An 18,073-nucleotide genomic window follows, 5' to 3' on the forward strand; every position below is an offset into this window, starting at 1 on the left:
ACTTAGCTAAATAGTGGTAATAGGTTCCAGAGGCTTTTAATGCTTTCAATTTTTCTATATACGTTATTTTACCAAAGATTCTGTTTTAAAACTTGGTAAAGTTATATTTAGTAATCACCATGCATGACATGAAAGTGTCATAAGAAATTGTATTATGGTAGTTTTCAGTGTAGGTTTTCTAAAGATTATTCATTAAGAAGTAATAAGGGTACAAAAATATAAAATAGATGCAAATATCTGCAAAATATAATTTTGAAATTAGGTTAAAAAGATCCATAAGAATAGGCAATATTTAGATGTAGGTTGTTTACATTTTTAGAACAAAATATTTTCTACTGTTCTCTACAAGTACAAGTAATAAAATAACCTAGGTGTGGATTGAGATGCTAACAGGTTCTTGTATAGTTTTTAGAATTTATTTCTGATTTTCTTACTCGTATCTGCCGGTACTGGTCATCAAACAACACTAATTATTCATGTGAAGTGCAGGTTTTTTTCAGCAGGGCTGCATACATTAAAATTCCTTTAAATTTTGTTCTTAAATAAAGCTAAGTGCAATTGCTTTGTAGAAAATCCCCATGCTACCTTGGTGACATGTTAATCATTCAACAAGTAATTTGTGTAGAGAACTAGGGAACCGACTGGTTTGTGAAGCAAAGCACCAACGGCTTGTGAATGGTCACATGATGGTCACATGATCATTAGATGAAACTCATGAAATGATTAGCTAAGATTTCATTTAAATGCTCAACAGTATAAATCATCTGCAAGCTTCTGATTAGTTAATTACATCGATTATTGATTCATATGAACTCAACATTTATCGGTTGTTTAACCAATTATGTAATGCATATAATATTATTAGTAAATTTTTATTTAAATTTATGCCATTTTTGTTATTTTGGTAAAGTCTATCTACAAATGTTTGCAAGAGCCATTAGATAAAACTAAAATTCAATATCAAACAGTTAGGTAGCTAGCTATCAGGTTCTTTGACTTCACCAGTTATGTAAACAGTTACCAAGCTGTAAGTGAGCTGATTTGTTGATTTAGAGAATTAAGCCTTTCTTTAACATGTTGTACAGCCTAAGAAAGCTCTTTCTTCAATGTTAATGCATTAGTTAACTTTAATAACGCATTCGCTGGGTAATATTAAGCCACTATTGTGAAAATACAGACTGCTCCAGAACTTAAATATGATTTATTTCCTCATAGAGTGCAAATATATAGGTTCTATTCATGTCTATTGCAAACAGTTAATGGTATTTTGAGCTTTTCAAAATCAAACTGGTTAGACAAACATCTCATATATAGGCAAATAAATGCTCTCAAAGGAGTTAGCAAACACAAACCTGATTAGTGAACCATTTTTCATGTCAGACAGGGTTTGGCAGCCATTGAAACTGATGACTGATTATTGATATATTGACACCTTCCAATAAATATATGAACAAGGTTGATCATTCAGCTACAGTAGCACAAGGATAAGAGAATATACTATAATTGTTGCAAGACTAAACATGAATATGGGCAGCATAATTGAAGGGTTATTCTTTATAAAACATTTGGGCTTATGGTATGATTATAGTACAATACAACTTCTCAGCAATACCAGTTCTTTTTAGTAACTTGTCAGATGTTTCACAAAAAAAGCACAGCTAATAATTGATTGGTAAGTGTTTTGTCAAATCAAATAGTATAACTAATTGGGCGATTCTAACAAGATTATTTCCCTTTTGATCAAGTTTTAAAGGTACGGTTTGAAAAGAGATGCAAGCTTTCAGATCTCAAAAGTGATATCATTAAAAATGTCCCACATCCAGTACTGAAACAGTAAGGAGAAATTGGTCAGTCTTACAGGCACTTCACAGAAGGAGTGAAGTGAAGAAAGCTCACTTAAGGTACATTATACAAAGTTACAAGGTTACAGAGTCATCTAAAACACACAGCTACTTAATGGCAGACACATGAGAAGCCTGAATTACTGATGAAGTTCTCCTTTCATACTATATTTATCTCACTGATTTAAAAGGAAATAAGGAGAGATAATAAACCAGTCTGGTAACTCATAAAAACATAACGTAAAATTCCCTATATGCACCTATTTGTAATCCAGGATTGCTAGTTTGTACTTTTGGTATGTGCTTGTGCTGCCATGACAGCAAGACATTCCTCAATAAAATTAATCCAACTCTGCACTCTTATTTAATTGTTACGATATTCTGTCATAAATATATCATGATTACACACTGGACCATCACATATCATGATTATACACTGGACCATCACATATCATGATTATACACTGGACCATCATATATCATGATTATACACTGGACCATCACATATCATGATTATACACTGGACCATCACATATCATGATTATACACTGGACCATCACATATCATGATTACACACTGGACCATCACATATCATGATTATACACTGGACCATCACATATCATGATTATACACTGGACCATCACATATCATGATTATACACTGGACCATCACATATCATGATTACACACTGGACCATCACATATCATGATTACACACTGGACCATCACATATCATGATTATACACTGGACCATCACATATCATGATTTTACACTGGACCATCACATATTATGATTATACACTGGACCATCACATATCATGATTACACACTAGACCATCACATATCATGATTATACACTGGACCATCACATATCATGATTATACACTGGACCATCACATATCATGATTACACACTAGACCATCACATATCATGATTATACACTGGACCATCACATATCATGATTACACACTGGACCATCACATATCATGACTATACACTGGACCATCACATATCATGATTATACACTAGACCATCACATATCATGATTATACACTGGACCATCACATATCATGATTACACACTAGACCATCACATATCATGATTATACACTGGACCATCACATATCATGATTACACACTGGACCATCACATATCATGACTATACACTGGACCATCACATATCATGATTATACACTGGACCATCACATATCATGATTACACACTGGACCATCACATATCATGATTATACACTGGACCATCACATATCATGATTACACACTGGACCATCACATATCATGATTATACACTGGACCATCACATATCATGATTATACACTGGACCATCACATATCATGATTATACACTGGACCATCACATATCATGATTATACACTGGACCATCACATATCATGATTATACACTGGACCATCACATATCATGATTACACACTGGACCATCACATATCATGATTACACACTGGACCATCACATATCATGATTACACACTGGACCATCACATATCATGATTACACACTGGACCATCACATATCATGATTACACACTGGACCATCACATATCATGATTATACACTGGACCATCACATATCATGATTATACACTGGACCATCACATATCATGATTACACACTGGACCATCACATATCATGATTATACACTGGACCATCACATATCATGATTACACACTGGACCATCACATATCATGATTACACACTGGACCATCACATATTATGATTACACACTGGACCATCACATATCATGATTACACACTGGACCATCACATATCATGATTATACACTGGACCATCACATATCATGATTACACACTGGACCATCACATATCATGATTACACACTGGACCATCACATATCATGATTACACACTGGACCATCACATATCATGATTATACACTGGACCATCACATATCATGATTACACACTGGACCATCACATATCATGACTATACACTGGACCATCACATATCATGATTATACACTGGACCATCACATATCATGATTATACACTGGACCATCATATATCCTGATTACACACTGGACCATCACATATCATGATTATACACTGGACCATCACATATCATGATTACACACTGGACCATCACATATCATGATTATACACTGGACCATCACATATCATGATTACACACTGGACCATCACATATCATGATTACACACTGGACCATCACATATCATGATTACACACTGGACCATCACATATCATGATTATACACTGGACCATCACATATCATGATTACACACCGAACCATCTTACAACAGGAATCAAGAGTTATAGAAATTATAAACTGATACAAGTAATCATTACTTGTGTATTATGCTGATACCCACTCGTTTCTTCCGTTTTTCTATAATAAAAAGTAGTTGTCTACAAAACAGACTTTAGGTTAAAACTACCCTTTCTCTGTCGGTTCAGTTGAAATACGCATAAAACATTTACCTGCGAGCAGTCAGGTCAGAACTATTGTGGTCATTTTAGTTGTTGAAAGTTGATAAAACTAAATAAAATTCAAAAGAAAACTATTCTAAAATTTAGCAATCGTCTATCTTCATATTCCTGAATTGTAGTTACATCATTAAAAACTTTGTTTGAGAAGCAATGCACAGAGGCAGAGAAAGGTCACGTGAAGCTTGTGGGTCAGGTGGATGCATGTCAGACAGTCAAGTGTTAGATAATTGTGCATCCTAATGTAATTAATTATTCAATTGAAATAGTTATCAGGAATACTAGCATTCTGATAATTTATCATGACAATTAATAATTGATTTATTGGACTAAATATGATCTATGTTCGATTGATAGGACGTTTTAACTACATGTTTTCAGTCCTTTTCACAACATTGACAGCGTACTGACAAGTGCAGAACAATTTCTGGTTGCTGAATAATTAAAATGAGTATGCTAAAAGGTTAAAGCCAAAAGCCCTAAGAAAGCTAATAGACACATCTCGTTGGCCAATCAAATCGTTTGCTATGAAAGCTGCGTATCTGCAAAACCTCTTTCATGATCCTTCAATCAGCAGTCCCCATACGATGTTGGCTAACACATGGTTTCTAATTGGCTTATCACTGATTGGGTAACAACAGTCTGTCAGCTCTATGAAGCAAATGTGACATGCATATGCAGGTAGATTAATACGCATAGATATACTGTACATTGTTTGGTGAGAGCAAGGTAACACATTAGGGTGAAGATACAACACAAAAAGTTCAGCACACCATCATACCACTCGCCGTGATGGCCTTTTTACAGCAGACAAGTATGAACATAAAGGACACCGGATCTCCTGTCACAATACCTGCTGACTGCAGAGGAAAGCTAATGTACTACCTTGACTGTATGTCTGTACCATATTTTGTTTGAAAGTATCTAGTTGTATTTTTCATATTAAAAAATTATTACATTTGTTTGATTAACTCACTTATTTATATTATTTTAATCTAATAACTTATAATATAATGTATTAAGCAAATCAAATATTTAATTTGAAAACTCTGACAAATGACTTATAGATAAAAAAGAGTAGTTCTATTTATAAATAAATCTCAAGCTCTGACTTTAGGAAATGCTGAATGCTGTAACCGTTCTTGTCTGTTTTAAGGTATTGGGGGTGTGGTTGACCTAAGTTCAACAGAAGGCTTCAGTCGACTCACCAAATACAAATCCTATAAACTGACCAAAACAGAGGAGCGAAGACTACTAGAACTTTGTGAGGAACTGCACCCAACAACACTCACAGGTCACCTTTTAAAGATACCAAGTGCTCAATAGTCTCAGACCATTAGCTATCTTCTCATTGTAATGTTTGAATTCTCTCTAGTGAACTATTTTCTCTTTTAGGAAAGTGCATATTCCTTGATGATTATTTAGAGAAGCCAAATAAGTTCTTGACGCTAGAGGAAAATAGCCAGGTCATGGCAATGGGTAATCAGGTGGCCATAGCAGGACAACAGCGACAAGTAACAGAGATCATGTTGTATAAGAGTATCTGGATGCAACGGAATTATTATAATCCTCTAACAGAACTGCGAGGTGAGGTACCGCATTCAGTAGTTAAGGTACTACTCTCCTTTCAGTTAGCCGTGAGAAGCTGTATAATGCAGCAATGTGAATGTAACATTTTTTATTTGGGGGCACAGGCTAACTTTGTCAGAAGTGGTCAAGTTGATGCAATAAGCAGTAGAAGCATGTTTAGATACAAAAAGTTCTCTTTCAGACTGATCAGCTGCATTCTCATCAAAAGCAGACTTGCTAAATATCTCGGTATGAAAATTATCTACTTGAGGGATTTTTGACTAAGAAATATCACAAGAGGAGCTGAAATATAAAATATTGAGGGTTTTTGGAGGCAACTGATGATAGAAATAATGTACACCCTAGTCATGTCTGAAGACTAGAGAGGCTTCTGAAAATTATATAATCAATATGTTAGAGCTAGTTTTTTAATATTGATGTTAGCCTGTGTACCAGTAGGTCAGCAGACCTCATGTTTGTACCTCTCAAGTTATTTGGAGCAAAACTCGAGCTCATGCAACATGTTTCTGATGCCACCATGTGATAATTAGTATGTGAAAGTTACTCTCATTGTTGTAGAAAGAGTCGAATCTGGTATTTGTTCCATTCTTTGAGTTCTTCAAACACAAGATCTGCCAACAGTACATGTTACTTACAATACATGTTACTTACAGTGCTTGTTACTTAAAGTACATGTTACTTACAGTACATGTTACTTACAGTATGTGCTGCGTACAGTACATGCCACTTACAGTACATGTTACAATAGGCTTGTAGTTTCAATTCAACAAGAATATTGAAAAACAGATGTTTGAAAGCAATCTGTTACAAATTTTTAGCTGTCCATCATTCTTTTCTTTTTTACTATAATCTTCCAAATATTTGTACTGTTTATCCATTATTTATGTATTTAGTATACCATAAAACCTCAAATTGAACATCACCTCTATTTGAATGCCACCTCTATTTGACTGCCACTATGAGAGAATGGTTGAAACATAGAGCGCCACCCTCTATTTGAACGCCACCTCTATTTGACCGCCACTTTGACTATCTTTGAGCTTTATGAACCCATAATATCAAGTGATCAGTAGAAAAGTGTCCACAAAATTGTATTAATGATGAATCGTTTACATTTATAACAATCAATTCTCTCGTTGTCCAACTTCAAAGCTTCTCGCTATTTTTCGTTAAAACTTTGAAAGTAATACCATAGAAATAATGAAACATGGTCTCAGGCTAATAGTGAGTAGTTCCTTGTTTAACGCGGTCTTGATACTTCGAAGTGCATATATAAAAAACTGTTAAAATTTATGATGGTAGATGAAATTTCAAAGCACTGCCATAAAAATAATTACCAACTGTCTCAGACTAAGAGTAGTTTTTTGTTTAATGGGGTCTTAATGCTTCGTAGAGCATGCACATAAAAACGATTTGCATGTTTTAGGCCCAACGTTACATTTAGCGAGCAAGACTTTTACGCGTTGCATTTGTGGTAAATGCAACGCGTAAAAGTTTTGTCAGCGAAAAAATTGTTTAGACACTCATATCAACTAGTTCAGCAGTGCAGAAAAAGAGTCGAAGTCAGAAGAGATTGTGGAAGGTATTGGACAACTAGAAGATGTTCGTTCCATTGAAAGCAACAATCAGAAAGCAGCTATCTGAGAAAACGATGGAAATATTTTGTTTTAAAAACGTTAATTGTTGTTTTCACATGGAATATAAATGTGGTTGGTTTATGTCACTTGTTCATCTATATATATACAGTCAAACATGGATAACTCGCCCACGGATAGCTCGAACACATGGTTAATTCGAACGGTTTCTTTGGTCCGTTCCCACGTAATGATAAATTGTTATAGATAACTCGAACTCAACACTGTTAATTCGAACTGTTTTTTCCCAACGGCTACCGAAACGGTTGTTATCGCTTCAGAAAATCACTTTATTCAAAGCCATAGAGGTAAACCTCATCTTTTCGTAATTCATAAGCGTCCTTATTACCACAATTGGCAAAATATTTTTGTCAACGACTTTTCTAAAGGTTTGGTGAAATTTGATTTATACTGCTATACGACGAATAGCACGGGCTGGCCGGGTCACGCGCGCAAGGATTTTCGCCACGCACATACAAAACAAAAACAGCATGTTGTTTTTGTTTTGTATGTGCGCGGTGAAAATCCTTGAGTGCGTGACCCGGCTAGCCCGCGATGAATAGTTTTCCGACGTTGATTCCGTGTTGAATCAACGTCGGAATGTTGAATGTTTAAAACGTCTTAAAAATTGTTGTAATTAAACGTATACGTTGTCTTAGCTAAAAAAAACTATTCATCGTTTAACCTAAACACAGAATACGTGTGTACATTCAATAAGTATCCATTCCAAAAGCGTGAGTGATATACAATGTACCGTTAAACCTTGTAAAACTTTTAATTGAACTGCTTCGGAGTGTTGCTCTTAACGAATCTCAGGTAAAGTAAGGTAATCTTTGCATAAACTTCAAGAAAATTCGGCAAAATTGATCGTGGGTAAAACGCTCAAAAGAAAAAGATGTCTTTTCTTTTGAGCATTTCAACAACGATCAAGTTTTGCCAATGTCAATCTAAAAAACGTCCTGGCAATAACATCACCTCAAACAACAAACCAATCTCAAGCGATAGAAAAATTTCTATACTTTTTGATAAAAACGTTTTAAACTTTACATTAGAAGCATTTAATTTGAAACAAGCCATTTGTGCTTTTGATTTATATTATAGTTTGTATATGTACATGTATCTACTAATAAATAAGTAAATACATGGACTTGTAACAGTGCTCTAATAACTTGAACGCTCTGATAATTCGAACACTTTTGCTCGGTCCCTTGAAGTTCGAGTTATCCATATTTGACTGCATATATTTTTCAATGTTGGTGTGTATGTGTGTCCTTCTAGCTATAGAAACTTTAGAGTTGAACTTCTGAACTCTGATGGATTTGAACTCACGACAAATGCACTTGCAAGGATCTTATCCGGTCACTCTACCACTGAGCTACAACGGGATATTGATCAATAATGTTATCATATACCCTATATCGTATGACATGCTAACTATTTTAGCCTTGCGCCCATGCAATACGATGCCTCTGTTAAAAAATATTTTTCGTAAGGTTCAATTACTATATCTGTGGTCAAGGCTAATTCTTCTCACACGGCCAATTTTATTATCCCCTATTATTAGGCCTCGACATTCTCTCTTCGTTTGGTCAGACAAAGACAGTACGATATCTCATTTTTACATTTGTACCAGTATCGAGAGGTACCAGTATCGTTGTATTCAAAGGTTTGATGGATAGCTTCTGCTGCAACAGTAACATTTTTTATACGCACACACTTCTATCCCAGAATTTTTATTATTAATTCAAATTATTCAGGATTTTTATTTTGTTTTCTCAGTTCGTATTAATTGTATGATTACCGAAACATCTTTTATTGTAATTGTAGTAAAACAGGCTTAATTTAGCTAATACTTGCTGATTATTTTACATTTACATCTAAACCCTTTTATAGTCGTTTTATTTTTCTTAATTCATTTGACCTGCACAAAACATTTTCCTCGTGATATGACGTTTGAAAGTTACAGTTGTTTGACAAAGTTTAAAAACCTTTCAGTTGTTTTTATTTTTTCTTAAATTATTTTAACTGCACAGAAAATTTCTCTCATAATATGCAGTTTGAAACTTAGAATGGCAAATGTTGTTATATGTTAAACACAAACAAATTTTCTGTGCAAAGACTTTTTTATTACCGGGCAATGCCAGGTAGTACAGCTATAAATATATATTTGTAGCCTTTGGTAGATTATCATTATATAACTTATAAATCTACAAATTTATAGCAAATTTATACTATTTGATAGCATCATTGAGGTAATCTGATCATACAATTGATCGGCGCTTGTAACTCCTATTCTATTGAACATAAAAAGCTAGTTTTGGCTGCAAACTATAGCAAACATTTCAATAAATGCAATGAGTTTTTATGCAACATTGTTAAATATAGATATAAAATAAAAATGTCTTCAAATTTAGAATGAATTAAAAATTGAAAGTGCCAACAAATTGCAAAGAAGGACACAGGCTATAATATCAACTCGGATCAATTGCAAGCAATAGATATCATCAACTGGTAGAGATATTTCTCGGTTTCTTGAAGCATATTTATTAAGAGATCTTTGACAAGTTGGAGGTAAGTTAGCAGATTTATTGCATTCAAAAGGTTTAATATTGCTCCGCTGGAAAAAGAGAGCAAAATATAGGCAACATTCGCTTTGCGTGTTATAGGTCTAATATTAATTTCCAAAAATTCTGACAAGCCATTTGAAAAATACACAGCCTATATTTGAACGCCACCTCCAATTGAGCACCACTATAGAGCAAGGGTTGAAAAATAGAGCGCCATGGCGTTCAATTAGAGGTTTTATGGTATATGTTGTTGAATGCATTCAATGGTTTATTAACTGTACACTGTGTAGGCAATTTCTGTAGCCTTTCATCTCTCAAAATTTTTTCGTCTGCACTGCTTCAGGATTTTAGATTTTATTCCCACGAGTTTTTACACTTTACTAACAATCATAAAATACAGAGAATTTAAACAGCCGAATGAACTTTGTAATAGTAATAAAATTAATCATAACGAGCAACAAGAAGCAATGCAGGCAGCAACCTTCCTATGTACAGGCATCAACAACAATTGATTTATAGAGACAATGGGCCAACTACGGAAGCAAGCATAAATAATTATTAAACACATCCTAAAATAAAATAAAAATTTGCAGTTATATTTGTGAACATAGACATAGTCTTAGACATAGATGCATTGCAACATAAGAGCTGTATGAGCGCAGCACGCATGGCAACCAATATGCCATAATGACGACTCAATAAGCCGTAATAAGTCTGATCTTACATGTATAACGCTTCCGTTACACAAAGATTCCACGGAAAATCACTTTTACAATATTAAAGATTATAGTGAAACATTGCAATGTGGCCGAGTAGTCAAGTGGTAGAGTGTCAGTCTAGGAGACCAAAGGTTACAAGTTGCAGTTTCGTATCTAGTGACCTTTAAGCGACCTTTCATGAAGCACTTTAATTATTACCTATATTTGTTCTTCAGTACGTTCATACCTCCATACACAAGGTTAATGTGTTCATGAACTGAGCTCGTATGTCAATGTGCTCGTAGCTACAAGCAATATTCTATATATAAAATAATTAAATACAAATTAATTAATTCCCATCGTCTGAAAAACCACCTAAAATCAGGATATTTTGAGGAAAAAATGTGTTTTAATTTTTCTAACTCGCTACCTGTCTCACAAAGTAAAAATACCTACATGTATCTAGTAGTTACGATTTGCAATAAAATCTAACATTATTATGTACAGCGCTGCATAGAGTTCTTACCTTCGAGACAGACCGAAGTGGCGACCGGCGGTGTGAGAGAAACTTCACAGCAACACATTCAGAATGCTAGTTTTGTGATGCCACGTAACGTAAACTTTGAATTTAACTCCAGTGAATTTAGCTTACTAAACACACACTTAATAATAAGTGTTAAACTGTCACTAATCCTAATTCTAATTTTGTTTTCGTTTTCACTTTGTTATTATCTTCTTCCGGCACTCTTTTTGCCTCACTTTCACTTTCACTTTCACTTTCACTATCTCTTTTTGCCTCACTTTCACTTTCACTTTCACTTTCTCTTTCTGCCTCACTTTCACTTTCACTTTCTCTTTCTGCCTCACTTTCACTATCTCTTTCTGCCTCACTTTCACTATCTCTTTCTGCCTCACTTTCACTATCTCTTTCTGCCTCACTTTCACTATCTCTTTCTGCCTCACTTTCACTATCTCTTTCTGCCTCACTTTCACTATCTCTTTCTGCCTCACTTTCACTATCTCTTTCTGCCTCACTTTCACTATCTCTTTCTGCCTCACTTTCACTATCTCTTTCTGCCTCACTTTCACTATCTCTTTCTGCCTCACTTTCACTATCTCTTTCTGCCTCACTTTCACTATCTCTTTCTGCCTCACTTTCACTATCTCTTTCTGCCTCACTTTCACTATCTCTTTCTGCCTCACTTTCACTATCTCTTTCTGCCTCACTTTCACTATCTCTTTCTGCCTCACTTTCACTATCTCTTTCTGCCTCACTTTCACTATCTCTTTCTGCCTCACTTTCACTATCTCTTTCAGCCTCACTTTCACTATCTCTTTCTGCCTCACTTTCACTATCTCTTTCAGCCTCACTTTCACTATCTCTTTCTGCCTCACTTTCACTATCTCTTTCTGCCTCACTTTCACTATCTCTTTCTGCCTCACTTTCACTATCTCTTTTTGCCTCACTTTCACTATCTCTTTCAGCCAGCCTTTTCAAACCGATTCAATGAGAACGACCGAGCAATGCTGTTCTTGAAAGCAGTTTTTCGCATTCTGATTCACCCCTGGCAGCTGTGTCGAAAACTGTTTCATATGCTCATATTTTAAATTTGTCTCATATCACAAGGCAGAAACTTGGTCTAAATTTCACTCACTACTCAAATTTCTCTATGTTAGGGCACTCATAGCTATACTTAATGTCAAGTTACAATTTTATGTTAGATTTAACAATTATGTATAAATATTTATTGCATTTGTTCATGTTTGCTCGAATTTGCAGCAAAAACGGGTTTTTTATTTTATATTCGATAGAAATTGAGTTGTGAGCTGTTATTCATTGCAAGCCCAGTTTGTTGCAAACAGTATGTTACAAATCTGCACTGAACAATAACAATCTATTAAATATTTAAAATAATGTGCAAAAGCAAGAGACATACAGTCAGTATTCATGATAGCAGAAACTAAAATAAAAACATTTTAATAAATTTATTTAGCAATTTAGCAATTTTCAGTTTTACTGTTGGTTTCACCCACTTCACCTTCTTTTGGGTTTCCTAGTTCATTCTTACTGTCTTTTAACCTAAAATCATTTTTATTGCTGAACCAGTTGGTATCAGCATAAAAATTAAATTTTTAGCAAATGTAGTATTTATTTTATTTCCCCATCTCGAATAGTTTCATGTGAGACAAGCTGCTATAAATAAGCATTGCTTGCACATGTGAGCTAAGCACAATGAATAGCTTTATAATAGTAATACAAATTATATCATATTGTAACAAGCTGAATATTGGTTTCTATAATACAAACTTGTAAAACTATTTAAAGAACTTTAATAAGGTCCATATTATCTAAAATTCTTTAGGGATTTGTCTCAAATGCATGGAAGGACAACCCTAAATTTTTACCCCAGCCTCAAACTTTCCTCCCTTAGATCACAACTCCTAGAGAAAACCCTAGTAGCAAATTAATTCTGTGTTTTTCATAGACTTTTTATGTTTTGGCCTCACCTGCTTCACATCTGCCTATAGGTTAGTTATATCTATTGTTCATGACTGATACTGTTCCTGTGTTTTTTTATTTTGGACTATCACAACAGCAACAAGAGGACTGTGCAAATATGTTAGACTCTATGCACTGCTTAACGTATAAGTAAGCAGTGCAATGAAATTAAGGTATGAATCAATGGGGAACAAATTTTCTATCAAAAGAAAACACAACTCTAAAATAAAGTTAGTGTATTTTTGTAAAACCAGTTATTGTTTATTCCCCAAGAGAATATCTGCCAAATATTTACGTATAAAACTGATGCAGTTGCAAAGGTAAGTATATCTATATTTTTGAACTATAATAAAACTACAGTATTATAGATGCATGTGTGTATGCGTACATGTACCTATACGCACATGTGTGTACACATACACATAAACATATATGCACGCATATACATACACTCATAAGTATAGGTTCAACAAGTTTTATCTACTGTGATATACGATGCTACATATTACTTGTAAATAATACTTATATTTTGTAACAGTCTAGAACAGCTTCGATTAATGGAACAGTCTTCATGTTTTCGCCAGATTAAGCTGATATCTGTCAACTACTTGAAACTAGAATGATGCACACATAAGTATTAGATGTATGGTTTGAAATAAAGTTGCACGAAATGTTATGAAATCTTCAGGTTTTACCATAGAAAAGGTTTAGGTTGTTAATAAAAACATTAATAGCCAAGAATGTTTTGTAAATTCTATACTTTAAGTTGTCTTCTCATGAACATGAGAATCCAACTCCATGTCAATATCCTTTTTATCAGAGATTGCTTTTCACTACTTTTTTGCTGAGCACAATTGATTAGTTTTATAACTACCATACTATGTATGATGCTAAGGCTATAGCCATAAATTCAGCAAACAATACTGGCACTCTTACAAAGCTAAAATTATCAATCGTGATGCAATGGGCACTCTTATGTAGGGCTATGATCAGATGGATTTTGCTATTTACTTTACATGTATATTGATAGAACTTGAAGGGGCATATACCGGTAAGTTTATGCTAATATTCGATTACTTAGAATTATTGAATACAATAATGGTGTGAGGAAGTGACAGTGTCTAGACTCTAGAGCAACAGTAAACGGATGTTGGAAAGTGGACAAACCGCATCCTCACAATCAAATCTTCGAGAATGCGCCAAGCCCGATTTTTTTATTTATAAAACATAAATGATATTTGAAAGTAATACTTGGAAAAATGTTGCGATATTTACTTTATTTTAATTTACTAACCCTTGCAATAAAAAATACTTTGAATTAAAAAAGGTATTCATTACATTCTGTGGCGGAAGCCAACAAGAGGGGGTTGAGCGACTTAGGACAAAACTACAATAGATAAATGCTCCTACAACATAAATAACCGCTTCCGAGAAAGTTTACGTTATAGTGATTTCACATTATACGACGGTAAAACATGTAAATTGCTTAATCCGTACCAAGATCATCTCAAATTCGTTTCCTTAGACCGCCTAAAAGGAAAAAGCTATGCTTAACTTTATAATTTAAAGACTGTACAGTAACGGTGGTACATGTATTGTTAGTTTTTATCAACAATTTTTCTCTCTTCCTTACATCACTTTCACTTAGTATAGGGTCCATGATTACAGTAACTTCCAGTTAACTCAAGGAGAGCGCACACATTCGATGTCAATTCAAATGAATTTATCCCTTTTTCTACACAGCATGGTCTATGCTGCTAAGAGAAAAACATTGTATGCGTATAAATGAAGGAAAACGACAATGTATCTTTGCTATAACAGCAGTGCCTTTCCGTCTGTCCACCCATTTTGCAAAGCCTGTAAAAGTGGTAGACACTCTCTAACACCTATTCCAATCGTCTGCCTTTAGGTATTTCTGAATAATTGTGTGACTACTTATTATCTGCACTTTATCAGCTCACCTGACCATCTGTCACTGCACACTTGACTACCAGGGTACAAGGATATATTATAAATACTCCGCTATGTCGTTTTCTTTTTCAAGAGCAGTGAAAGAGAAACAATATTTTCAATACTAACTGCAAGGTTCTATTACACGGCTCTATTTATTCGCATCAAATTTAAGAACTTGCACCGACTTGACGATTTACTTTATATAGAGTTTTTTATAGAATAGGAAGTAAAAATTTTACATAAATTCTGTTCGTGAAATGAAATTTAGGTGAGAAGTTTACATTATAAAAGCATTAACTGTATTGAAATATACTGCTTAACAGTATTCCTAGGTTAAAATGAAGTAAAATTTTCAATAATGTTTTTGTCATGGCACACCTTGCTTTAACGCTTTCTACTTATATTGTTATAACAACAAATATAGGATGAAAAGACTCTTACATGACCTCCTAACTAATCTCATACCTGTACAACGCTGCTGAAGTTGCAGTATCAATATTTTACCCTATTATTACAAGCTCTGGGCTTTTAATTTGAAAGATTTAAACAGAGAATAACTGTTATAATGTATGCAATAGCTTTTTTAGCATTATGTTGGTTTATGATTGCTTCATTGATAGCATGCTGTGAGCTATCTACATATGTGATGTCATGTCATTGACCAGCCTTATTACACTATGTTATCAGTTAATACAGATGCAATAATCAGTTCATACAGGTGCCATAATCAGTTCATACAGGTGCCATAATCAGTTTATACAGATGCCATAATCAGTTCATACAGATGCCATAATCAGTTTATACAGATGCCATAATCAGTTCATACAGATGCCATAATCATTGTATGTTGTCATGTGTAACAGGTTGTCAAGAGTAGGGCATTTCTACTGTGCCGAACTGGACTAGATATGGCTTTATGAAACTTTTATCATTAAATTCATCGCACATAGTTTATTGGTTCTTTCTAATTAAGTTTTTTTTAAAATACAGGCTAAAAGATGAACAATGTGAACCTCAACACCTTGCATACCTTTAGTGAGTTTTTACGGACTGTATAAACCACACCCAGTGCAAAGTTCAAGCCAAAATACTAAGGAGTAATCTGATAAATCAGCATTATCCAGTAATGGCAAAAGCTCTATATCATACATCCTCAAACTTGCTACACCACTGCTCCATATCATACATCCTCAAACTTGCTACACCACTGCTCCATATCATACATCCTCAAACTTGCTACACCACTGCTCCATATCATACATCCTCAAACTTGCTACATCACTGCTCTATATCATACATCCTCAAACATGCTACACTACTGCTCCATATCATACATCCTCAAACTTGCTACACAACTGCTCCATATCATACATCCTCAAACATGCTCCGAGAAAAAAACCGGAGAAAAAAGATTTACCGATTAAAGTAAAATTAGATGTTGCAAAAACTTTAGCACCGGTCAGTAGGGCACAGGGTCAGTAGGGCACAGGGTCAGTAGGGCACAGGGTCAGTAGGGCACAGGGTCAGTAGGGCACAGGGTCAGTAGGGCACAGGGTCAGTAGGGCACAGGGTCAGTAGGGCACAGGGTCAGTAGGGCACAGGGTCAGTAGGGCACAGGGTCAGTAGGGCACAGGGTCAGTAGGGCACAGTGGTGTTCCTTATAAGGTCAGCAATGCTGGACCTATGTTTGCTTTTAAATGCTATACACCGACTGGGGTACCACGATAATGCTTCTTTGTCCTCTCTTTTCAAGCCATATCCTAATCCCTCTTTAGCCTCCTGTGTCTGCGGTCTTCCTTCCCATCTTCCTCCCTCCATTTCCTCCCTTTTGTATTTCCTCCTTCCTTTCCCGCATCCCTTCCGGTTTTACCCATTCTTTGCCCCACCTTCGCTCTCCACCTCTTCTCTCCCCACCCTCCTTCCTACTTTTCCATTGTCGCTTATTCCTATTTCCCTTCCCCTTTCCGGAAAACTCTCAACAAAGTCTTCATACAAGGTTACGAGTCATTTAAAAATTTACGTAAATAGAGTAAGATTAACTGTAGAAGTGATAAGATTTTTTGTAGACGTAAAAATCGGGTTGAAAGGACTCAAAGAGCATAAGTAGCAGCTAGATGATAGTAGAGAGAGTAAAGAGCTCTATGGTATACTGATCAGTTTGTAACACTGATCTCTACAATAGACTGATCAGTTTGTAACACTGATCTCTACATTGGGCTAATCAGCTTGTAACACTGATCTCTACAATAGACTGATCAGTTTGTAAGACTGATCTCTACGATAGACTGATCAGCTTGTAACACTGATCTCTACATTGGACTGATCAGCTTGTAACACTGATCTCTACAAAAGTGTAACCCTGGTCTGTATACTAAATTCAATAGCTTGAAGGTTTTTACTTTCCTCAGCCTATTAAACAAGCTCTATGTTTATAACTGCCATTGACTATGAAAATTCAATTTCATAAAAGTAGCCAACGACCTTTTCAATCTTTTAAAAATTAAAACAAATAATATAATTAAATTTCAGTATGTTTCCTATGGCCAGAGTACAAGAAATAAATTCATCCTTCAGACTCGCTAGCTGCTATAGGTAGCTCTTTCATGACACACTGATTAGTACTCAATCACATTGAGGCTGATCATTTGAAAGGCAACAGAGGTGTTTGTTAGTTGTTGTATACATGCTACAACTTGTCTAAATCGCTGATCTCATGATATATAGTTGTTGTATATGTGCTGCAACTCGTCTAGACTGCTGATCTCATGATATATAGTTGTTGTATATGTGCTGCAACTTGTCT

At 34.9% G+C, this 18,073-nt stretch overlaps 1 protein-coding gene across 1 annotated transcript; it reads right to left on the minus strand.

The window, feature by feature from the left end:
* Positions 1-11,493: 11,493 nt before the first annotated feature.
* On the minus strand, positions 11,494-17,088 carry LOC137393240 (clumping factor B-like). The gene is made up of 2 exons (XM_068079696.1): positions 16,991-17,088; positions 11,494-12,307 (listed from the first exon to the last, which is right to left on the minus strand). Exons 1-2 carry the CDS (start codon positions 17,086-17,088, stop codon positions 11,494-11,496), a joined length of 912 nt encoding a protein of 303 aa, XP_067935797.1.
* Positions 17,089-18,073: the final 985 nt, after the last annotated feature.

Source organism: Watersipora subatra, chromosome 4, assembly GCF_963576615.1.
Source record: "Watersipora subatra chromosome 4, tzWatSuba1.1, whole genome shotgun sequence".
Lineage (NCBI taxonomy): Eukaryota > Metazoa > Bryozoa > Gymnolaemata > Cheilostomatida > Watersiporidae > Watersipora > Watersipora subatra.